The sequence below is a fragment of the Elephantulus edwardii genome, unplaced genomic scaffold (genome assembly GCF_000299155.1).
Source record: "Elephantulus edwardii isolate Elephantulus edwardi_28Jun2011 unplaced genomic scaffold, EleEdw1.0 scaffold00133, whole genome shotgun sequence".
NCBI lineage: Eukaryota > Metazoa > Chordata > Mammalia > Macroscelidea > Macroscelididae > Elephantulus > Elephantulus edwardii.
Window position 1 is genome coordinate 9349519 of NW_006399883.1, and position 24425 is coordinate 9373943.

Here is a 24425-nt window from a genome sequence, read left to right on the forward strand (position 1 = left end):
GAGAAGAGTATTGAGGGTACCATGGACTGCTAGGAAAACAAAGAGATCATCCTGGAAAGAGTCAAACCAGGCTGCTTCTTGGAGGCAAGGATTCTAAGGCTCCATCTAACATACTTTGGACATGTTGCAAGGAGGGACAGGTCCTTGGAGAGGGACATCATGCTTGGTAGGGTGGAGGGACAGCACAGAAAGGGAAGGTCCACTATTACGTGGATTGATTCAGTGACTCAGGTAATCAGGGTGGGTGTATCGGAGATGGTGTAATTGGCACAGGACAGAGCCGGCTTTAGGGATGTTTTTCAAAGGGTCGCTGAGTTGCAAGCGACTCGATGGCACATAACAACAACACGAACTGTTGTGATGTTGCCTGATTCATGTCTTATTCGAATTTGTTTCTTCTTCTTTTCTTTTGTGAGTTTTACTAGTGGTTTATCAATCTTATTGATCTTTTCAAAGAACCAACTCATAGTTTTGTTGATAGTTTTTCAATTGATTTCTGTTTTCTCTTTCATTTATGAGGTCAAGTTGGTTTATTGTGTGCTTTAATTCTTCAGTATCTCTGTTGAGTTTTTTTCTCATAGTTTTATCTTTTCTTGAGAGGGGTGTATTGATGTCACCAAGCACAGTAGTTGAGTTGTCTATTTCCTTTTTCAGTTTTGTTAATGTTTGATTTATGTACTTTGCTGGTCTTTCATTTGGTGCATAACTGTTGGGCATCATTGTGCACTTACCGATGTATTTGCTGTAGTATATACATTTGGAGGAGTAAAATTAAAGGTCAGAGGTATTGAACTTACATGTTATTGCTAATTTATTCTCCAGAAAGGTAGTATATTCATACTTTCACAATTATTTTCTAATTGTAGGTATTATTAATCTTTATAATCTTTCCAAAATGATAGGCAAAAATTCTTATTTACTTAATTGTCTGTGAGGTCAAATAAAGTGTGTAAAATTCTTTGGTGTTATGTTTTTATTTTTCTTTTATCTTCCACATGTATTTTTTGGTACACAAATATTCATACCTATTAATATCTTCCTTGTGAATTGTGGCTTTAGCATGTAAAGTGTCCTTTATTAGTCCCATTTTGGTCTGAATTCTACTTTGAGGTTTCCTTTATTGAATTCTACTTAGAGGTTTCTGTTATTGCTCAGAAATTTTAAATATTTATGGAGTGAAATCTTTCAGCCTGAAGGTAACTTGTTTCTCCCATATTTTGCTTTCTTTTATTTTTTTTTGAAGGGAAAAAGTAAAGATTGATACATCCCAAAAGGATAGACCTCCCTCCTTGACAGAAAATATGGAGTAGAGCCCGCTTTTTTGTAGGTTACATTTGGTTTGTTTAACTTGCAGTTACATTTTTGTATTTTGTAGGAGTTGTGAGAAATTGAAGATCTAATTTGCTTGCCATATTTCATAATTGTCTGTTTTTTTGAAATGTCACTTTCATTAAAATGGTATTCTTTATACATATTCTGTCTTTCAGTTCTTTCGATCGTTGTTTATTGCCAGTATCAGATGTTTAAATATTTTTAGTTTGTGAAAAACATACAAAGAGAAGTAGACAAAACAGTACAAGAATAAAATAAAATAGACTCACATTGACCTTTTGAGATATATATATATATATATATTTATGTTGTTGTTAGGTGCCGTCGAGTCATAGATGACTCATAGTGACCCTATGAACGAAAGGCCTGAGCACTATTCATGAATAGAGTTTCCGGAGGCAAGCTGTTTCAGAAGTGGATATATATATTTATTCTTGTTAAGTACCATTGACTCAATGACAACTCCCAGGAACCCTGTGAACAACAGATTTGAACCTGCGCTGTCGTTCATCATCCTCTTATTTGTTGGTGTGCTCAAGCCCATTGGAACAGTCTCTCTGTCATTCCATCTTGCGGAATGTTTTCCTTTCTTTCCTTTGACCTTCCACCTTTTCCAGCTTGATGTCTTTTCCAAAGACTCGGCGCTCGGCACCATCCTTGCCTCTAAGGAGCATCCTTCATTGCACTTTCTCTCAAGATAGGCTTTTCTTTTGTCAGCTATTCAATATTCTTCTCCAACACTATACAGTAAATATGTTGCCAGCATGATAGTCTTAAATACTTATCATTTTCCCTTATAATGGAAAATATTAATATTTTTATACCTGAAAATATTAATAATTCCTAATATCATCCGTATTTCTTCTTTATTTTTATTTTATACTGGTTTATTTACAAAGTTTATATACCTTGTTTTTCTCACCAGATCTAATGTGAATGTACCATAATTTCTCAATCTGTTTGATTGTGGGTGGGCATTTTAGGTCTTTCCATGTTCTTGTGGTGGTAAATAATGCTGCTGTGAATGTTGGTGTATAAGTTTCCGTTTGTGTCTCAGTTCTTATTTTTTCGGAGTATATTCCAAGTAGTGCAATAGCTAGGTCATATGGAATTTCTATCTTCAGCTTTTTGAGGAAAACATCAAACTGCCTTCCAGAGTAGTTGTACCATAATCCATATATTTTTATAGTACATGTCAGTACCCTAGGAGCCCTGCTGTTGATCTCCTTACCAAAACGTCAGTGGTTTGAATCCACCTGCTGCTTTCTCTGGAGAAAGCTAGGCAGTCTGCTCCCCAAAAAGACTTACAGAGTTGGAAACCTGATGGAGGGTTAGCATGAGTCGGGCTGCTTTGCAGTGAGTTTGTATTGGTTTTTGGGACATGTGTGTGTTTGGTTATCTCAATACTTTTTTTAAAAAAAAAATTAATTTCTTGACTTTCGTAGAAGTTTTAGGATCATGTTGTTAAGTGTGCATATTGTGTTTTCTAGAAATGTGTGTACAAGCCTAGTTCATCCCTGTGCCTTTAGCTATGTGAGAATGACAGTTTTTTATTGAGCAGCTAGATCTTTAGTTCTGGATGGGTCCTTCATCGTGGCAGAAGTGCTAGAAGGTAATGTATCTTCTATTGGGTCTCCTTGCAATGCTTGCTTTGGAAACCTAACCTCCATGCTGTGAGGATACTCTGCAGCCTGGTGGGAAGGCCGAGTAGAGTTGATGAGCCAGGTCCCTGCTGAGATCCGGCCAACAAGTTAGCACCCCCAGCAGAGAAGGGGGAGATCTGATTCCCAGCTGTTAATCCACTGCAACTGACAGAGATGCGCTGTCTCCACCAAATTGTCTATTAGAGGAGCAAAAGAAATGTCCGTATAAATCACTACATTTTAGAGTGGTTCGTTACATAGCACTAGATAACTGGAACAACAGTCAAAAGGTAAACACTAGATATTTTGATTGAGATTGTTTTGAATAAGTTCTAAATTCACTGGAGAAAAATTTTCATCAGCATGAGCTTTCCTACCCATGAGCCTTTCTACCTGGAAGTGTGAGGTGTGTTCTCTACTCTCCATGACTTCCCTTACATCTTTAAAATGTGTCATAGAATTTTCCACAAAAGTCTTGAATTTTTATTGTTCAATTTCTCCTTTTTTAAAAAAAAATTTGTTCTAACGTAGTATCTGGAGTAATTTAATAATTGTGGACTTTTATTCATAAAAGTAAAATTGGTCTGTAATATTTTTTGTGCTGTATTTGTTTTGTTATCGCTTTTTTATTTTAAACATCCATTTTAAGGACATTCTAACTAAAATAGAGATAGTGCCATAAAACATAAGCTAGCCTCTCTTTTTTTTAAGAGGAGAAGCTCTTGAAATAACATTTTCTTTTCTAGTTCTTAATCTAGTCAGGTGTTTAGATCTCATTTGGGTTTTCAAATTTGTTAGTAGTATAGTAGTATAGTAGATTGTTTGAAAGGGCAAACTTTGGAGCCTCACTGTATTTAAATTCATTTTTATTTAATGTGCAAGATGTGGGTTATGTCCTTCCCCATTCCCCTGTTGTTTTGTTTTGTTTTTTTCCCCACAGAAAGCTATCCACTTATCCTGAGCCTTTATTGAAAATACCACCTTTCCTCTGAAATGCCTTGGCATGTCATCACAACCTACTGGCCACATATGTGTGGGTCTGTTTCTGAATGTTATTTTCTATTGATGTATTTTGCTCTCTTTATAAAGTCCTTTTCTTTCATGTAAATTTTAGAATTTCAATTTCTCTCAAAAAGCATACTAAGATTACACGTATAAATCAGTTTAGTTAATTGAGACCTTGACAATACTGAGTTTTCTGATTTGTGAACTGTATCTAGCTCTTCATTTCTTTGAAAACAACAGAAACAATACCATAATAAATAAGTCACTGCTGTGGAGTCAATTTCAAGTCATTGCAACCCTTCATTGGGTTTCTGAGACTGTAATCGTATGTTAAGAGACCACTTACTTTTCTCCCTTGGAGCAGCTGCAGGTTGATTCTAAACTGTTGACTTTTCCATTGGTGCTTTCCAGTCACCTGTGACTCACAGTGACTTTATGAACAGTGGATCTGAACCGTGATATTCTGTGCCATCCGCACCACCCCAGATACTCGAGCCGTTTGTTACAGTCCCTCTTGTTGAGGGGTTTCCTCTCTTTCACTGACTCTGCCCTTTTCCCAGTATGATATCTGTTTCCAAGAACTGATCCTTCCTAACAAAATGCCCATAATATATGAAACGAATTTTCACCATTGCTGCCTCTAAAAAGCACCTTTGTTGCACTTTCTCCAAGACATTTTGTGGCTAACAACCCACTACGTAACAAAACCACCTGGCTGGCTCCTTCTTCATTTATTCACAGAATTCAAAACTCACTGGCAAGAACCTGTACTACAATCCCAGAGGGGCACAGTTCAAACCCACCAGATGCTCTGCTGGAAAAAGAGGGACAATCTCCTCCTGTACCAGTCAGATCTGATTTGACTGTACATACAAAAAAAAAAAAAAAATTAAATTAAAAAGAAAAAAACAAATTCACTGTCATCGAGTCAGTTCTGTCATACTGCAACTCCCCTTTGGGTCTCTGAGGCTGTAAATCTCAACAGATGGAGATGACTTATCTTTCTCCTGTGTTGCTACTCTTGGATTTGGACTTCTGGAGATGCTTAGAGTTAGCAGGGAAACTCACACGAACTATGCTGTCAGAGCTCTCATTTTTTTTTAGATCTCCTTTATTTTCTCCCAGTGATGTCTTGTAGTTGTCATTGTGTAGATATTGTACACTTTGACAAGTGTACCCCTAAGTATTTAATGTTTCTATGGTATTTTTTTTTTTACATTTAAAAAAAATTAATTTAAATGAAAGTTTACAGAGACTTAGGGTTTCCAGTCAGTCATTGTTGCACTTTTCTCTCCTTTTCTATGGTATTTTTAAAAAATGTAAATAAATTTCTGATTGATAATCACTATTGTATAGAAATGTGATTGATTTTTTTTAGTTTGCCCATTTATACTTCATCCTTGCTAATACCATTTATTCTAGTAACATTTTTGTAGATTCCTTGAAATTTCCTAGAATCATGTAGTGTACAATTTAAGAGTTTCACTTACTGTTTTTTTCTGGTTGCCTTATTTCAGTAGCTGGAATCTCCAGGAAAGAAATGGTGAGAGTGGAATCCTTGGCTTTGCTCTTGATCTCAGGAGGAAAGCATGCAGTCTTTCACCATTAAGAATGATGTTAGCGGTGTGTTTTCATAACACTCTGTATTGGTTATTTGTAGTTTTCTGAAGATTTTCTCTAGAGTGGATGTTGGATTTTGTTCTGCATTTGTTGAGATAATAATTTGATTTTTTGCTTGTAATGTGTTATATTAAATCACAATCAAAATAATGAATTTTGCAAGGCCATTTGATGTCTGTTTGATATCATTTGATTACAACTCAGTGACCCTGTGAACAAAAGATCTGAACCCTGTTCTATCCATGCCATCCTCACACTTCCTGTCACACAAGAGCAGCAGTCACTTTGTCAGTCCACATGATTGAGGGTTTTCCTCTCCTCCAGTGACCCTCCACCCTTCCCAGCATCATGTCCTTCTTCAAGGTGTAGCCCCTCCTAGCAACATGCCAAAAGTATGTGAACTGAAACTTCATCATTTTTTGCCTCCAAAGAACACTCTTTCTGCACCATGTCCAAGACATATCTATTTGTTCCCTTGGCCAACCATTGGATGTTCTGTGCTCTTCTCCAGCACCACAGCTCAAAGGCGTCAATTTCTCTTCTGTCATCTTTATTTATTGCCCAATTCTCAGATTCATAGCAAGTAAAGGAAAAGATCATGGCCTGTGTCAGATCCATCATAATCCTCAAACTGACCTCATTACTCCTCAGTAATTTGGAGACCTAACTGTAGACTTTCCCAGTGCAATTCATCTTCTTCTTCTTTCCTGATTTCCTGACTACTGGTACTAAGGTGTTAATTGTAGTAGTATTTTCAGATCATTGTGTCTCATTTGCCAAAATTTTTCTCAAGCATTCTTGCCATTGTATTCATGATGGGTGTGAGTCTGTAGTTTTCTAATGCTTTTTTGGGTTTTGTTTGCAAAATACTCCTTTATTAGTTTTCTAGGATGATTTGTGTGGAATTCTTTCTTCCTTAAATGATTCCTGGAACTCACTAGTAAAATCACATCGTTTGCAGTTGGATTTGAGAGAAAACTTTTAACTTGAAGTTCAATCCCTTTAATAGATATAGGACTGTTTGCATTATCTATTTCTTACTGAGCTGTGTATTAACTTTTGTTTCTTTATAGATCTTTAGGCCTCGCTTTGCTAGCTCAGCTTGGTCTCCTCCTTAAGAGCCACTCATCCTTTTAATGTGTTGGTTGCCCACTCTGAATATTTGCTCCTGAGATTTCATTCAGAACTTTTTGAGAGTCACTCTTCTCCCTGCATCTGTTCAGAGAGCTCTCTTCCATTACAGGGGTACTCATTGTACTGGTGAGGGCTCATTCTTGGGGCTAGTGGTCCGCACCATCAGCTTTATTGTTCACCAGAGAGATTTTCACTTCCCCTTGGACCTAACCTGTGATGGACCAGCATTGTGATTCTGATCTGGTCTTTAATGTCCCTGGAGCTGAAGACTGCTATCCCCTCCCATCCTCTGATTTCCCTTTTCTGGCGGAATACCCCTGGACTCCTACAGAGCTGGTATCACACGATTCTTGTTGTTGTTTGATGCCGTCGAGTCGTAGATGACTCATAGCAACCCTATGAACATGCCTGAGCACTGTTTGTACATAGAGTTTCCAGAGGCAAGCCATTTCGGAAGTGTATGCTGCTCCTGCTTCCAGGCTTGATTTAGTCGGGAAGCTCCAGCCAACACTGTCCACCATGGGTACCCATTACCACAATTGGCACATCACTGTCACAGACTTCAGCATCACAGCAACCACGAGTTACCTCTGTACAGCAATGCACAAACCAGTGCTATACCGCCTAGAAGAATGTTTCACACTAGCATGCCAAAAATCTCGAGTTCAGTATACAACATTTTGTTAAGTTACTGTTGAATACTTGGTTATAGAATGTGATTTTCCTCTGAATCGGCTATATACATTTAAGGAGTGTAAGGGCTAGTTATAGTATGTGCTCTGGTGGCATTCAGTGTTACATGGTGAGCCACTAACCTAAAGGTCAATGATTGAACTCCACCAGATTCACTGAGGCAGAAAAGTAGGTAAGTCCCTCATCCACCTTAGGAAGATGTACAGCCTCAGAAACTCTGTAGAGGCTTACTGTGAGTTGGAACTGACTTGACAGCACTGGGTAAGATTGCAAAAAAGTAAACTGTCTGTGTTTCCAGTTTTCTTGGAAATGCTTTTGGATTTGAAGAGAACTAGAAACTGTCCTGTTTTGCTCTTCTGTTCAGGGTGACTTCCCTGGCAGAGCACTTCCCTAGCAGGCTGTGTGTTGACTTGTATGGCCAGTCTAGCCTGTTGATGCTTGTTAATCAGTGTGGCCATGAAGAAGTGCTGGGCTGTCCACTTCTCTTAAGTCAGCACTGTAAGCTGCCTTGGTCCTGGTGTAGCTGATGGCAGCATCAAGACTGGAGTGGCCCTGGAAGCTAAGGGCACACAGCACTGTGGTGCAGGGCTCCTGGGAAGTGAGCTGGGGAGAGTCAGCCTGCATGAAAGAAGCTGGGTTGGTCACGGGACGTGTAGGGCTGTATTAACTACGTTAGTCCAGAGATTGTGGAGAAATACTAGGTTGCCCAAAAGATTATATCACTGTGGGCCACTGAAGCTGGCGAACACTCAGAGTCTCTATCTGTGGAATTAGAGTGACCATAAGCCTTGGTATTGTGTTTTGAAGTAGTGCACATTAAAGGGCTCAGCACTAGGTGTGGCATAGTGCACCTGCAGGCAGCGATCACTTGGTTGCTGTTTTTTTCAGTGTTTGCTGTGTTCGATGCCCTGAGGCTATTCCTATGAAGCATCTTGGCCATAGGCTCTCTATTATTATTGGACAGTTTTTGCTGAGTAGCTAATGGGCATTGATAAACGTGCTTTCACAGTGACTTATTTATTTTTAGGATACTGAAGTGTATAAAGCTACAGTAAAAGATGACCTCACCAAATGGCAGAATGTTCTGAAAGCTCATAGCTCTGTGGACTGGTTAATAGTGGTAGTTGAAAATGATGCCAAGAAAAAAAACAAAACCAACATCCTTCCCCGAACATCTATTGTGGACAAAATAAGAAATGATTTTTGTAATAAACAAAGTGACAGGTAAGTGTGTCTTTACTTTTACCTCATTTGACTAATCTCTAGATGATAAAAATTACTAGCTTTTTGCATAGTGCTAAACCCTCCCTGATCAGGGCTTTTGAGAGCAGGTGGACTGTGCCTAACACATGAGCTTGTCATGGGGCTGAGAAGACCACCAAGTTTTTGTCCTTATAAAGTTGCTAGTTGTGCAGGTAGAAGACCATGTAGGTAGTAATTGCTGAAGTGTGTCGCTTGGATGAGAGGATGCTGTGATTATGTGACTGCGGGGGAGGAAAATCACATGGTAGATCCTCTTTTTGAAGGTGAAGGGCTTTAGCAGATGAAGGACTTTGAAAAGTCTTGGCACTCCCTGTGTAGAGAAAGATTCCTTCATCTTCAGCGCTGCAATCCTTTGTTTTGTTTATTTGACTTAATACCTATTAAGAGTTGCTAAGAATAAAAGTTATGAAAGGCCAACTTAAACATCTTGAGGAATGTTAGAGGGACCCCAGAGCTTTAACAGCTCATTCATTCCATGGGCTTGCTTCCTTTGTCTTCTCCGTGGTCTGTCTCTGTGATAATGCTCCCGTCCTTTGTCTTTGATGATAGTCCTGACTGCATTATTTCTTAGGTTGATGGTCTGTATCTTAGGCTAAGAGCTTGAGTAGACTGCTGTACTCTGGGCACTGGGCCAAGCCCTGGGAGTCAGTGCTGGTGACAGAATGAGGCGTGGTTCCTGCCCTGGCATACCATGCCCGTGTCAGGGATGGGTGTTAATCTAACACATGGTCATCGTTCCTGGGATGATCTCTCTGCACAGTGCTTTGTGAACCTGGAACAGGGTGGGAGGTGATTACAGATCTTTTGTAGAGGCCAAGAGAAGACTTCTCTGAGAAAGTGCTGATTGGGCTAACAAATAATGAGAAAGAATTAATGATTAAATATGGGGGGAAAATCCAGTGTCCAGAGTTTGGAGTGCCAACCACATAATGACACTAATGCTGTGTTGTTGGAGTGAATGTGTGACAGCTTTACATGTCAGTGTCAGCCCAGTGAGTGACTAGTTCTTCAGGTGGAAGAAACCACATAAAGGCAATTTACTTGGCCCACATAATACCTGGTATAGAGTAGTGCATGAACATGATTCCTTTATAGATTGAATTAATGACAGGTTTTTTGAGGGTATGGTTTGACATAGAAAAAAATTTAATCTGCTGAATTGTTCTTTTTAATTTTTTTTTCCCCGTGGAAGGTTAGTCACTTCATAACTCGATCATTCAAAAGGAATCTGTTTAACATTTTAACAAGATGCTACAAGTTTGGAGGCATTTTCTTCTCTTGGATTCAATTTTTCTACCACTTTTGGGTCTGAAAATAGAGTTGTTGAGTACTGTCAAGTTGGAACTAACTCAGCTGACCCTCCAGCATGTTTTCAGTGGCAGTTAGTCACACAGAAGGAGATTCCCCATCTTTCTCCCATGGAGAAGCTTGTGGCTTCAAACCACATGCATTCAGGATTGCAAAGCAGGTTCTTACCACTAGGTCACCAGAGCTCCTTTGAAAGTAGACTCCCCAAAGCTGAGGCAAGAGAACTGTTAACACAGTCTAATGACAAAAAGAGCAAATACTGATTAAAAAACATCTGAAGAGCCACACATCAAAACCAAATGGCCTCTGAATTTTAAAAAAATGTAATTAGGAATATATGTTCAAGATTTTAATTAAGGAAAATTTTATTAAGTGGAGCCTTTAAAAAATTTTAGTTCTAGAATAATTTTTTCTGTTTATTAACAGCTTTCGAGAGTAGAAATTAATGTTTCAGCTGAGCCCAGTTAGGTTTCTTTTTTATTATTGTGGTTTGGGTGGAGATTTACAGTTAAATTCCTTTTAATGATTATTCTTTATAGTAAGGTTTAATTTACTGAGTTGTTTTTAACATTTAGTCTTTTTTTTTTATTTGCAAATTTTATTTGCAAAGCTTCTTTGTTGTACAGAACATTTAGTCTTTAGTAGGTTAAACATTTTGATGTTCTTTGTTTTTAAAGCCATTTAGCAAATCTATGTGTTTTATAATTTTATAACTTTGAACTTAGTATGTCTGTGTCACCATTTATTTTATTATACAGTATACTTTCTAGCTTTTGAACATATTGAAATGCTTGGCTGTAAAGTAGCCTTCTGTTTGTTTAAACTTAAAGCGTGCTTATTTTTATTATAAACATTAAATACTCATTGCATTTAAACTTACTAGTGAAAATCAGTGAGAAAAATGAAAATGACTATTAACTCTCAGTATTTTGATAATGCATGTTTTCATACTTTTTGTATTTGCATATATAAAGCACATATATGTGCATATTTTGAAGTAATAATTTTATATAATGATTTGTACTTGTTTTAAAATTAATATATTACAAAAACTTTTCCACTATAGTGATTATATTTCTCTACCATTATTGTTAATGAGTATATAATATTCCAAAGTGTTTTATATATCATGTGTTATTTATATGATCCTCTACTGACTTTTTGTTATTTTAAACAAGAATATTGCAAACATCTTTCTAGCTGAGATAGTATTTGCATCCTTATTTGTTTCCTTAGGATAAGTTACTTGGTAAAGATTTTGTGTATTTTTCAGGCTTTTGGTAAGTATCTCCAAGCCCAAAGGCTAACTTGCTGCCAGGGCAGTAGAGGCCATAGTCGGGGGCTAGCTGTCCACCACTTCTCATATGAGGCTACGCAGGGGCCTGTTTTCTTTTGTTCATTGCTTTATAAGCTCTCTCCTAGATTTAACCCATCATACAAAGGGTGGAAAACCTATCCACTACTGTTGAGAATATTCCAACTTGTAGTGGCTCTATGGGAGAGAGATGGGACAGTTCCTCTCATTACGATATGTTATTTTTGTTGTTATGTGCCATCAAGTTGCCTGTGACTCATAGCAACCCTATGTACAGTAGCTCTGAAGTCTGCTCTATAGTGAGCCAGTGTCACTGTCTTCAAGAAATGTACCCCTATTATCCCAGTTATTGTGTCAGTCCATCTCATGCAAGGTCTTCCTCTCCTGCACTGTTCCTCCACCCTTCCCAGCATTATGTTCCTCTCCAGGGACTGTTCCCTCCTGGCTACGTGCCCAAAGTATGTGAGACGAAGCTTCAAAATCTCTGATTCCAAGTAGGTCTGGTTTTACCCGTTCCAGGATAAACCTGTTTATTTGCTTGGTAGTCCATGTGTGTGTTCAAAACTCTTTTCCTGCACCACAACTCAAAGGCATCAACTCTTCTCTCAACTCATCATTGTCCAGCTCTTTTACGCATAGCAAGTAATTATGAAGACCTTGGCTTGAACCAGATGCATACTAACATCATTGCTCTTTAGCAGTTTGGCAAGATCCCTGACAGCAGTTTTTCCCAGAGCAGTTAATCTTTTGATTTCTTGGCTGCTGGTACCAAGAGTGTTGATTGTGGACCTGAGCAAGCAGAAATTGTTTATAACCTCTAGAACCTGATTGAGGCTTGCTGTCAGTTGGAGCTGACTTGTTTGGCATTGGGTGATGTTTTTATGAGCAAAAGGGAATACTGGACACAGAGAAAATGAAGCAGTTAATTTTACTTCTTATTGATAATTCAGGTAAAAGATTTGTTAAAAGTATTGAAGCTTGTTGTTGTTGTTGCTATGTGCCAGCGAGTCGTTTGCGACTCATAGCGACCCTATGTACAACAGCCCTAAACCCTGCTCTGTCCTGTGCCAATTGCATTGCCTCTGACACACCCATCCCGATTACTCCAGTCACTGAATCAATCCACCTCATAGAGGGTCTTCTCCTCCTGCGCTGTCCCTCTACTCTATCCAGCATGATGTCCCTCTCCAAAGACCTGTCTCTCCTTACAACATGTCCAGAGTATGTCAGACGAAGCCCCAGAATCCTTGCCTCCAAGGAGTAGCCTGGTTTAATCCTCTCTAGGATAAATCTGTTTGTTTTCTTGGCAGTCCATGGTACATTCAATACTCTTCTCCAGCATCACAGCTCAAAGGCATCAACTCTCCTTCTGTCCTCCCTAGTCATTGTCCAGCTCTCTGATGCATAACAAGCGATTGCAAAGACCATGGCCTGTATCAGGTGCACCTTCATCTCCAAAGAGACATCGTTGCTCTTGAGTACTTTAGAGAGGTCCCTAACAGCAGACTTTCCCATCGCAATACGTTTTTTGATTTCCTGACTGCTGGTGCCAAGAGTGTTGACTGTGGAGCCGAGCAAACTGAAGCTGTGAACAATCTCAATCTCTTTGCCATCCATCCTGATGCTACTAACTGAAGCTTACAATATAAATCATATAAAAGTATTTCTGATTGGAGATTTAGTCAAAGACATTCCAATGCCTATGACCAAGGATAATGAAAGTATCTTTCCATACATGGTTAGAGACTTGTTGCTTTTTTGAAATCTATTGAAAATGTTTTTACAGTTTTATGCATTTGAGATTTTTACACTATGGTTACCAAGTCTTTTTGTAGTAAATTATATTAGCATCTATGCTAACTCTTGGCCTCAGCATGTATTTATTACTTGTTTATCCTGGAGGACCTCATGAGAGGCAGATCCCTGAGAGAAAAATTGTTTACAGTCAGTGTGGGGGCAGAGAGCACAGAGCAGTTGAGGGAGAGGCTCATGGGCAGAGTGTCATCCAGGTCGTGAAGGGTGGGTTGTAATGTAAAGAGAGGTGTAAGTAGTTCAGTGGGCTTTAACCGAGGATAGGAACAGTTAATGCAAGACTCCCGTTTGGATCCATATTATAATAATTCTGTGTGCCATGGTAAGAATCTAAATTCAGACCTGCCACTTGAACAAGGGAAACCAGCAGAAGCTTCTGGAAGACATTTGGGATGGGGGTGGGGCAATGGTTTGACTCAAATATGATCACTTTCTTTTTTATTTTTAATAGTTTTTATTGTGATTTTAACAAAAATTTACAGAAAACTTTGATTTCCATTCATTCATTGTTGCACATTTTCCTCTCTAACCGCCTTCCCTAGTTAGCTTTTCTCTTTAAAAATTTCATTCATTGTTGCACAGTCGCTGACCCCTCCATCCACTTTACTATGCACTTCTTATTCTAGACTGTTGTCATGATCACTTTATTTTTCAAAGAACCCTGGAGGCAGTGTCTATTTAATGGTCAACCTGACTCCCCTCCCTTCCTTCTAGTCCATCCTGTAACCTTCCTTCCTTGGGATTTTTCCATCACATACTGCTCTTGTGGCATCAAACCATTTTAGGGTGAGAGTTGTTTCTAGTATCAATTCTCATGGCATACTTAATATTTTTCATTAATTAAAAGAAGGAAGGAATGAGAGAGGGAAGGGAGGGAAGGAAGAAAGTAAATGCACTCCCTAGGACATGAGAGCTGCTGAGCTGCTTTGCTGGTGGTGGAGTTGTTTCCCAAGGAGGCCGTTCATGTCTTTACAGGTGTGTCGTGCTGTCCGACCCCTTGAAGGACTCTTCCCGAACTCAGGAATCCTGGAATGCCTTCCTGACCAAACTCAGGACGTTGCTTCTCATGTCTTTTACCAAAAACTTAGGCAAGTTTGAAGATGACATGAGAACCTTGCGGGAGAAGAGGACTGAGCCTGGTTGGAGCTTTTGTGAATATTTCATGGTTCAGGTACATTGTTAATCACAAAATGAAATAATTTACTTCTTTCCTTCTTATTCCTCCTTTTCCTCCATTTGTCTTTCTTTCTAAATAAGACAGCATTATCATGACAATTTGAGAAGCTGGAACAGAGGTTCAGCTTTTGGCATTTAAAGCAGAAGATCAGAGATGCTCTCCTGGGTGACTGTATCATTAGCTTCCCTACTGCTTAGGGGCTTGGCATCTAGCCTTCTTTTGAAAATAGCCTCATCCTCAGGGTAATCTTGGTTTTATTAGTCTCAAGGGTACCTTTTGGGTTGTGTAGTATGGAAATGAATTAGATGGAGGAGCCATAACTGTGGACGGTAATGAGCGTGATGGTAGTAACTTCACTTCATTGAGTGTTCACCACATGCCAACCACTGTGCTTAAAACTTCCTGCAGCCATTTCCTGGATAGTTTTATTTGATAACCTTTTGTTCTGGTTAATCACCTTAAACGTATTTCTTTATTGTAATTTTTTTAAACGTTTGAGTTTTCAAATTGTAGTTCATAGCTGTTTTTCTCTTTTAAGAAAAAAGACATTTGTTAGGTCTTCACATTGGACTCAAGGAAGGGACCAGAGAAAGAAAGGAATCTAAAGAAAGATTATTCAAGTGGCCCCTGGGTGGGATTCCTGGTCTAGAGAGAGAGAGACATAGACTAGAGAGGAAAGCTGCACCCTAAGGTGGATTAGGGCAGGTTTTATAGTAAGAGTCTTTAGGGAGGGGAGGTAAGGACATTGCATTGTGGTTTAGCCAGGTAAGGAAGGGCTCTCCATGGTAGTTTAGTCAGATGGCTAAGGCTGTTCACTCCCTTTGTTGACATGTTCATATTCTTTGAATCCTTCCTTCTCCCTTTGACCTTGGTCTGGGCCTGACACTTTAACAAAAGGATGCTGAATTGGTGAGCGCTGGTGGCCTAGTGGCAAGAAGTGGCACTGCAGTTCTCAAGGTGTGCAGTGTGAATCCTCCAGATGCTCCTGTGCCAGTCGGATCCAATTCGACAGTACACCAAATTAAAAATAAAGAACTAAATAAAAAGAATTAAAAAAAGGGGAGGGGATGCAGAATCAATTACTTTTGTGGAAGGAACCACCTCTAATACTATAGTGTCAGTGTACCTTTCAGGGTTTCTTGTTAACTATCCCTACTATCTTTTGACTGAAAAAGCATGCTTTTGATAAGTAAATATCTTTTTTTTCTATAATTATATTTTATTAATTTTCATAAACATTTACAGAGATTTTGGGCTTCCACTCATTCATTGTTGCACTATTCTCTCTACCCTCCTCCCAGTTTGTTCTTGTCCAAATGCCACAGTGCTTGTCAAAGCCAGTTCTGATTAATCTTCTTTGTCAGTGTATCCTTTGCCATTCCCTATCACTCCTCCCTGAGAGAGACTTCACCCTGAGTCATAAGGAAAAGGGGATGGCGTATTCTCTTAGCTACTTCCTGCTGAAAAGGGTTGCTGTGGGTTTCAGGGTGAAGATCTTCTCTCACTACTCTAAAGGGCCCCTTTGGCAGTAGGAAACATATAGACTATTATGGAGATTGATTTTGGAATTCAGATGCACTCTTATTGATTGTGCTTGGCTGTACATGTACATATCCTTCAAGATGTATCATGGGGGTGTTGCAACCTAGAAGACACAAATTTGACTAACAAGTTATAAGTACATGAGTCCAAAAATTATGGAAAAGTAAAAGAAAAGATTCTTTCATTGTTTTACAAACCCTCCCCCAGGTCCCCTCCACCATGCAGCCCTCGATCTAGTCTCCTGTGATGACAGAAATACCCAGTTACATCTCTCTTTTAGACGGTTCTCTCCCTCCTCTGCTTCAGTGCAGCATACATTATTGAACCCATCTGATAAGTAAATATCTTATGCATGAATGAAAGAGCTCTGATGACATAGTGGATTAAGCTGACCCCAAGGACTGCTGACCAGGGACCCTGAGGTTCCATGGGACAAAGATGAGGCAGTCTGTGCTGATAAATAATTACATCCTTAGAAACCCTCTGGTGCAGTGCTCCTGTGAGTTGAATTGACTTGGTGGCAGCAGGTTTGGTATTTTGGTTTTATGCCTGAACTAGTGAAGAAATGATGCAATGTGAATAAATAAAGGATGTTCAGGCTGAAGTTTTGATTTTTTTCCACCTCCTTATTATTATGCTTATGTTTCAGTAGTAGTTGGCACATTGCATTTGGTACATTTATGGGAATTTGAATGCTCGTAATTTTTTTGTAAGATTGGTCTCCTATAGACCTTTCAGATTACTCTGCCTTTCTTCCCTTAAATCTCATTAAGCTGAGTTTATTTTAGTTACAAAAAAGAATGAGGAAGAATAAATACATCCAGTGGTGTTGGATTGTGGTAAGAGATATTGGCATGAACTGATGATTTCATCAATGGAAGGATGGCTAGTATACTTACATATTTCTTTGCTCTGTTCAGCTTTAAAAAACAAACTCATTGCTGGCAATTTGGAACCAACTCATAGCTGATACACCAGTGGGTTTCTGAGACTGTAAGTCATACTGGTGGAGATTACCTATCTAGAGCTCACTGTCCAGTGCATATTCTAGAAGAAGTGGTGTATTAGTACCAGTAAGCATGTCCCTTACTGTGAGCAAGATTTTTAAACTATAATCTCCAATGAAAAGACTCAAAACTCTTTGGTAGACTGGTTGATTAGAGAGCTAGGCCAGAGAAAGTAGAAGATGAACCCAGAACATCTTTCAGGGGGCCTCAGCAACCTCTCAGATGAGTAGAACCCCTCTCATCTGACCAGATCCCCCAGCTCCACATCCAGATAAACTGGCCCACCCCCTGTCCCAGGCCAGCCATATTCCCTCACTCACCATAGCAGAGGAAAGAGCACCAATCAGGTGCCTGGTTCACCCTCTTCCACGGCTTTTGTTTTTCCTTTCATTTTTTTATTTATTACTTTTTGGATTTTTTTTTTCTTTTTTTGCTCTGGTCCATGTCCTCCTTTCCCCCCCATCCATATCTTTCACTTTCTTCGCTTCTTTCTAGCTTTCCCCCTTTCCTTTACATTTTTTTCCTCCTCCTTCTATTCTAATTCTCTTTCCTTTTGTATTCCTTTTTTTCAAAATTTTTCTCCTTTTTTTACTGTCCAGTCTCATTTTTAAAATTTTTTTTATATCAGTTTGCATATAAAATTTACATACCTTGTGTTTTGTTTTATTTTGGAGAGATTTTCTGTTGCTTTGTTTGATTTCCTTTTATTCATTTGCCCATTTGACAACAGCAGCATTACTAAGCCACAAATGCATCCCTTGTAGCTTCACCCATCAGACTAGGGTAAAGACAAGGCTGTGCTCCACCTAATCCTGTCTTCCTCACCTCCTCAATGCAGACAGCGAGCAGAGAACTGTGTGCACACCTCCATCATCTCCCAGACCCACCAGAAGATAGGAGATGAACCACACTAAGCATGACCAGATTAGAAGGTGGTGAAACACCTGTGCATGGCTCAATCAGATATATGAAAGTAAAATAAAGACTTCACGATGTCTTAGCGGCAACAGGATAACATAAGTCTAAAATTAGGTCAAAACTGAAAAAAGAAATTGAGTTCTGAAAATAAAAGGAGGCAATTTCTCTTGTAGAACATTAGCCATCAGTGTTTGCTGATAAAACAGGATACAACAGACACCTTAGAAGAGTCTTAAGACTGAGGAGTAAACAACCTCTAGAGAGTAGCTGCAGGAGAAAAGAATGGTGGACACTCATGCACTGCTTACATGTTGAAGGACTGTCCTGAGCATCTGACATAAATTAATCACCACACTAAAACTCGAGGTTCGGGCAACTTCCTTATGCAGATGAGAGAATTAAGGCACAGGTAGCTTTTTTACTTTGCCTAGCTTGCAGCTAGAAAATGTTGACATCTGAATTCGGGCCCAAAGTAAAAACCAAATCCACTCCCATCCAATTGATTCAGACTCACAGCAGCCCTGTAGGACTGAGTAAAACTGCCCTATAGGGTTTATAAGGCTGTAAAGCTTTACGACAACAGACTGCCCCTCTTTCTCTCATGAAGTGTTTGGTGGATTCAAATCCGGAAATGGGAATTCCTTGCATGTGTTCAACTCCCAGTTAGTAGAGGAGCACTCAGACCCTCTCTGTAAAGTTGACAAGTACACATGATGGGACTTGTTATCAAATATGTGCATGCTGACATTGGGGTGGGGGGTTGTATGTATGCATGTGTGCATGACTCCTATTCTTCACCATGCGCAGTGGAGGAAATCAGAAAGGAAAACAATCACCTGTGACTCATCTCTTTGCTTTCTCTTACCCAGCAAATGGTATCACATACCTGCATGCTCACTGAGTGCTGCCAGTTTGCAGTTTGGTAATGGGGAGTCAGTGAACACATAAAAGATGTGAAAAGTTAGAATAAAAATACACAAGAAAGTAATGCACAGGTGGCTGTGGAGTGCTAAGGTGTGATGTTAAAGGAAGGCCTTGCTAAGCAGGTGATACTCGAGCAAAGCACTGAGATCTTCCTTGAGTGACAAGTGAAGGAAAAGCAATGCAGGAGAGGCCTGGCATATGTAAGGGAGGGTGAGCAGGGTTGACAAGGCCAGCAGAGCAGGCTGAGGAAGCTACAGCAGGAAAGAGAAGTTGAGGAAGGTGCAGATTCTGACGAGGCCAACCAAACCCCCCTCCCCACATTAATTGTGTTAAATGCTGCCAACAGGTCAAGCTAGGTTTCAGAAAATTAGCTTGAGCTGTTCCTGTTCCTTCCCAGCACCCATCTCTGTGTGTGAGTGTGGGCATGCTATGGCCGTCACATCGGTTTGTACCTGACATTGCTTAAGCACCTTTGACAGTGAGGGGAGAGGGAAGACAACTATGCAGCATTTCATGAAGTTGATTGATGTTTTTGCTTTTTTGAACTTGTTAACTAGGAGGAACTTGCCTTTGTGTTTGAGATGCTGCAGCAGTTTGAAGATGCCCTAGTGCAGTATGATGAACTGGATGCCCTGTTTTCTCAGTATGTTGTCAACTTCGGTGCTGGCGGTGAGTTGGGACACTTAGACTCTTTCCAAGCCTGGTTATTCTCTTTCAAGGAGTTGAGAGCTGTCATTTATTTATGTGATGATTATGAATTGTTGTACAAATTTCCTCAGTTTCTATAGCAAATAAGGTAACTCTGGTGGTGTAATTTCTAGGAAGTTTTGCCTCTCTGGCATTTTGAATTCCCAAGTGGCTTCTCAGCTTCTGAAAACCCTCTGGTGGATCAGCTATGAGTTGGTTCTAGTTTGGAAGCAGTGAGTTTTTTAAAAGGAAATGAAATGAGAACTAAGAATCAATTCACATTCATAAGAATCTTAAGTATAAAAGCATATTAAAAGGTTTGTTTTTTATTCCTCCAGATATAAAGTGTCATTTCCATAGCTCAGCAGCTGGCTAGTGATTCTTTCCTTTTGTACTGTCTTGTTAGAATTAAAATGAAAAATCTCTGGTTTTATTGGTGACTCTTCATTATATTTAGTGTACTTTGTTTACACTGAACTTTAATGACACCATTGTAATAGACATTCATTCTTTGGAGGCATTTGGATAACTTAAATGCCTTAAAGTTTAAAGACCAAACAAAAAACCTGAACTACAAAAGTATCACAGTGAAATATATATAAGAAAAAAAATGTATAATTATCCTCACTTTTAAAATGGCTATTTATTTTAATATTTTTGACAAGCAAGTGTTTTCCCTGTCTCCTGCTTTATTCCTGCCATTCTCGCTGTCCCTGCTCTCATGTGATTGACGTGGTTGAGTTAGAGCCAGGCATGAGATTTGTTAATAGGGGCCAAGGAGGAAACAAAAACCCACAATCAGTGGACTGGCTGCTTTCCAGAGCACCTTTCCTGGTGGTATTTTACTGACTGTCCCTTACCCTCTCAAATCAATCTTTGAATTGCTAATCAATGATTTTCTTCTGGAAAGGGACCACATTTGGCTGAGATGATATACCTGGATGCCTGCATCATCCTGTCTTCTGTAAATTTACCCTTTACCTGCCAGATACTCAAGTGTCCACTTCTAAAAACAACCCTGTCCCACATCTGTAGACCAGCCCCATCCCTAAAGGGACAGAACAGTGATTAGCAAGTGAACTTAGTTGTCATATTGCCATTCTTACATAAGGTCTCACAGTTCTAAGCAGGCATTTCAGTAGAAAGTGAAGTACCCACCATCAGCACCTTTTATCCTGTGTGTCTGTTTAGATGGTGCAAACTGGCTGACGTTTTTCTGCCAGCCGGTGAAGAGCTGGAATGGATTGATTCTCCGGAAGCCCATCGATATGGAGAAGCGAGAGCTGATCCAGAGGCAAGAAGCCACCCTGTTAGACCTGCGCAGCTACCTGTTCTCCCGGCAGTGCACCCTGCTCCTCTTCCTGCAGCGGCCGTGGGAGGTGGCTCAGCGCGCCCTGGAGCTGCTCCACAGCTGTGTGCAGGAGCTGAAGCTGCTAGAAGTGAGTCAGTCTATGCCCCAGCTCATGCAGGAAGCCTAGGCTTAGCCAAGCTTGCTTTTCCTGGATGCCTTTAATTTTCAGTCTGTTACTTGCACAATTTATCTTCATTACTAATTGTTCAATATGTAATTCCTACTCTCAGCTGAGTGGACTTCATGTTGATTCAAAGCAAGCCTCTTCGACCAGTTTCTTTAGATCAGTTCATCTCTTTTGAACATCAGTTTGACCTATAACTAGGTGAGCTGACTTCACCTAGTCATTCATCTGAGAGACACACAGAAGCTGAGTTTTATACATTGACATTTATTTTATTACACAACTGTATTTTCACATAAAGGTTTTCACATGAAAGTGTAGGTGACAGATGCAAGTGAACCATAGCAACTTGTGCCATGTTGATTCACGGCGAGGAGGTTAATGAAAGGTCTGCTGTGACAAAGTGTGAGAGTGTATGCCTGTGCTCACATATGAGAGAGGAAACAGTCCATGCTTTTAAACTTGTTAGTGACCTTTACGTTGTTCATCTGTGGTGAACTATTTGCCTTTAGAAATTGATTTGTCCAAGAACTGCTTGGCGGCCCATGCTGGGAAGGGACCATTCCTTTAAAAAGCAACAAGAAGAGTGATGGAGACACCCTGTCCTCACTAGCCAGGACTGACATGAAGATAGTATAATAGGGGAGCTCTGGTGGCCTAGTGGCAAGAAGCTGCGCTGCATCCTGAAGGTGCATAGTTTGAATCCATCAGATTCTCTCCTGGAGAAGGAGGGCAGTCTGTGCCAGTTGGATCCGATTCGATGGTATACAACAAGAGTAAAAGAAAATTAAAAAGATAGCATAGTAGCTGCCATTGGGGTTGTGAGTATCTAATGAGGTAGTGTGTAGGACGGGCAGTACCGTGCTGGCCACATACACAGCAACCCTGAAGGGATAGTATGTATTGCTCTTTTCCTTACTGATGTCTGGCTTGAGTATTTCTTTCAAAGGTAGAAAATTCCAGACTTAACTTGCCAGCATGATCCTGACACTTCAAGTCCTAACTTGAAAATTTGATTCTTAAAGCTTCTTTTATATTTTTGTGGAAAGTCTCACAATTCAAAAGTTGTTTTGTACTCTGGAGAACATTATGCTGAGTGAAATATCCCAGTCACAAAAGGACAAATATTACATGATGCCACTGTTGTAGAATGGGACTGTCCTTGGGGTTAGGGAGACACTGAGTAAGATGGGTTCAATAATGTATACTGCACTGAAGCAGAGGAGGGAGAGAACCGTCTAAAAGAGAGATGTAACTGGGTATTTCTGTCATCACAGGAGACTAGAGCGAGGGCTGCATGGTGGAGGGGACCTGGGGGAGGGTTTGTAAAACAATGAAAGAATCTTTTCTTTTACTTTTCCATAATTTTTGGACTCATGTACTTATAACTTGTTAGTCAAATTTGTGTCTTCTAGGTTGCAACACCCCCATGATACATCTTGAAGGATATGTACATGTACAGCCAAGCACAATCAATAAGAGTGCATCTGAATTCCAAAATCAATCTCCATAATAGTCTATGTGTTTCCTACTGCCAAAGGGGCCCTTTAGAGTAGTGAGAGAAGATCTTCACCCTGAAACCCACAGCGTCCCTTTTCAGCAGGAAGTAGCTAAGAGAATACGCCGTCCCCTTTTCCTTTTGACTCAGGGTGAAGTCTCTCTCAGGGAGGAGTGATAGGGAATGGCAAAGGATACACTGACAAAGAAGATTAATCAGAACTGGCTTTGACAAGCACTGTGGCATTTGGACAAGAACAAACTGGGAGGAGGGTAGAGAGAATAGTGCAACAATGAATGAGTGGAAGCCCAAAATCTCTGTAAATAAAATATAATTATAGAAAAAAAAAACAAAAACAAAAGTTGTTTTGTTCTTCTGTGCATTTAACTCTGCTCTCATAAATACATTTATGTCCATGAGGTCTGGACTGGCTCTGGTGAATTTGTTTTCCGTATTCTGATGGTGGCCAGATGGCAGTGATGAGCCTTCCAGTACATGAAGCTGTCAGCCCAAAGTGGTGTTCTTCCTAGCTGTCAGGCAGAGCACAGAGGACTTGAAATTGGTACTCAGTTTGTTCTTGGGCCAGGAAGATGTGTGTGGCTTTTAAAAACTCTGCTTATGTTTGTTAATCTTTTTTTAAAGGACAGGGCTCAAATCTTGCAAACCTTTTCGTGTGCATCTGATGAGATTTCTTTAGCTAGAGATGCTGGATTTTTTTGTTTGTTTGTTTGTTTGTTTTAATTGCATATTCTTGTAGCTTCCTAGTTGATTATCAGTCAGTTTTAGGTAGACGCTTACTTAAGACAAGGTAATGTGGTGTTCAGGTGAGACGGAGACAATCCAGCTCTCGAGTAGCCAGCCTGGAGATTATTGAATGTAACAGATCCATACCTCAGTCATGACTCCTTGTGGACCAGCATGGTACCTAGCCCTGCTGAAGCTCTTTTGAAAGTGTTTAAAAGTGGAAATTGTACTTAACTTTTTACAAATAATAGGTGATAGAGGTGAAAACTGTAAAGCATACTAATTTGGTATGAGTTCAGATTACTTCATTACAGAGTATTCATTTATCCTATAACCGTTTTAAAATTGCTCCTCCCTTTTCAGAGTTGACTTTATTCCCTGAAAATTTGGAAAATTATACTGTTTGTTTTAGTAGTAAGTTTCCTTTTGGTCTATAGTTTTCTTAGACATAGTTATACTGTAACTTATTTATTCAGTTATGTATGAGCATTTAAAAGGTTGCATTTGTAACTCTCTATCCTTTCACTGAAATATTTCTGCAGAAATTTGTACAAATAGAATTGATACATGTGTTTCATAATGAACCTATGTACAATAGCTTTGAAGTCAGCACTGTCCTGAGCCAGTCTCACTAACTCTGAGACACCTACCCCTGATACCCTACTCACTGAGTAAGTCCATCTCATCTGGGGTCTTACTCTCCTATGCTGACCCTTCACCCTTCCAGTCATGATGTCATCTCCTCCTGGAAACCTGCCCAAAGTATGTGAGACAGAGCTTCAAAATCCTTGCCTCCAAGGAGAAACTTGGTTTCACCCTCTCCAAGACAGACATATTTGTGCTCTTGGCAGTCTGTGATATGTTCAAGACTCTTCTCCTGCACCAAAATTCAAAGGCACATTACCAAATTACCTTCCAGAAAGTCCTTTTATAAAAATGATGCTGTGTTTATATTATCATTTTTGCAAGATGGTTAGGTGAGACAGGAAGATGCTTTCTAAGTCTTGGTGTTTTTGTTACAGTGATTGCTCATATTATCTATTAATTTTAAGACATTTGCCACAGCACTAGAGAAGTTTGGTGGTGCAGTGGTTAAATGCTCAGCTAACTGAAAGATTAGCAGTTCAGATCCACTTAGCAGTCTGTGGGAGGAAAACCTGGTGATGTGCTCCCCTACATATTACAGCCCAGAACACCCTGTGGAGCAAGTCTGCTCAACTCATCTCATTACTGTCAAGTCGGAACTGACTCGTAACTGACCTTTTTACTGGGTTTCTGAGGTTATAACTCACACAGGAGATTGTCTGTCTTTCTCCCTTGGAGCAGAC

General features: G+C 39.7%; 1 protein-coding gene across 1 annotated transcript in view; it reads left to right on the top strand.

The window, feature by feature from the left end:
* TRAPPC10 (trafficking protein particle complex 10) overlaps positions 1-24425 on the top strand; it is a 130319-nt gene that overhangs the window by 67123 nt on the left and 38771 nt on the right. Inside the window, exons 4-7 of the mRNA XM_006893947.1 lie at positions 8455-8651; positions 14101-14296; positions 19251-19362; positions 20572-20819. Coding sequence (XP_006894009.1) covers positions 8455-8651; positions 14101-14296; positions 19251-19362; positions 20572-20819 — 753 coding nt within the window. The remainder of the gene's footprint in view (positions 1-8454; positions 8652-14100; positions 14297-19250; positions 19363-20571; positions 20820-24425) is intronic.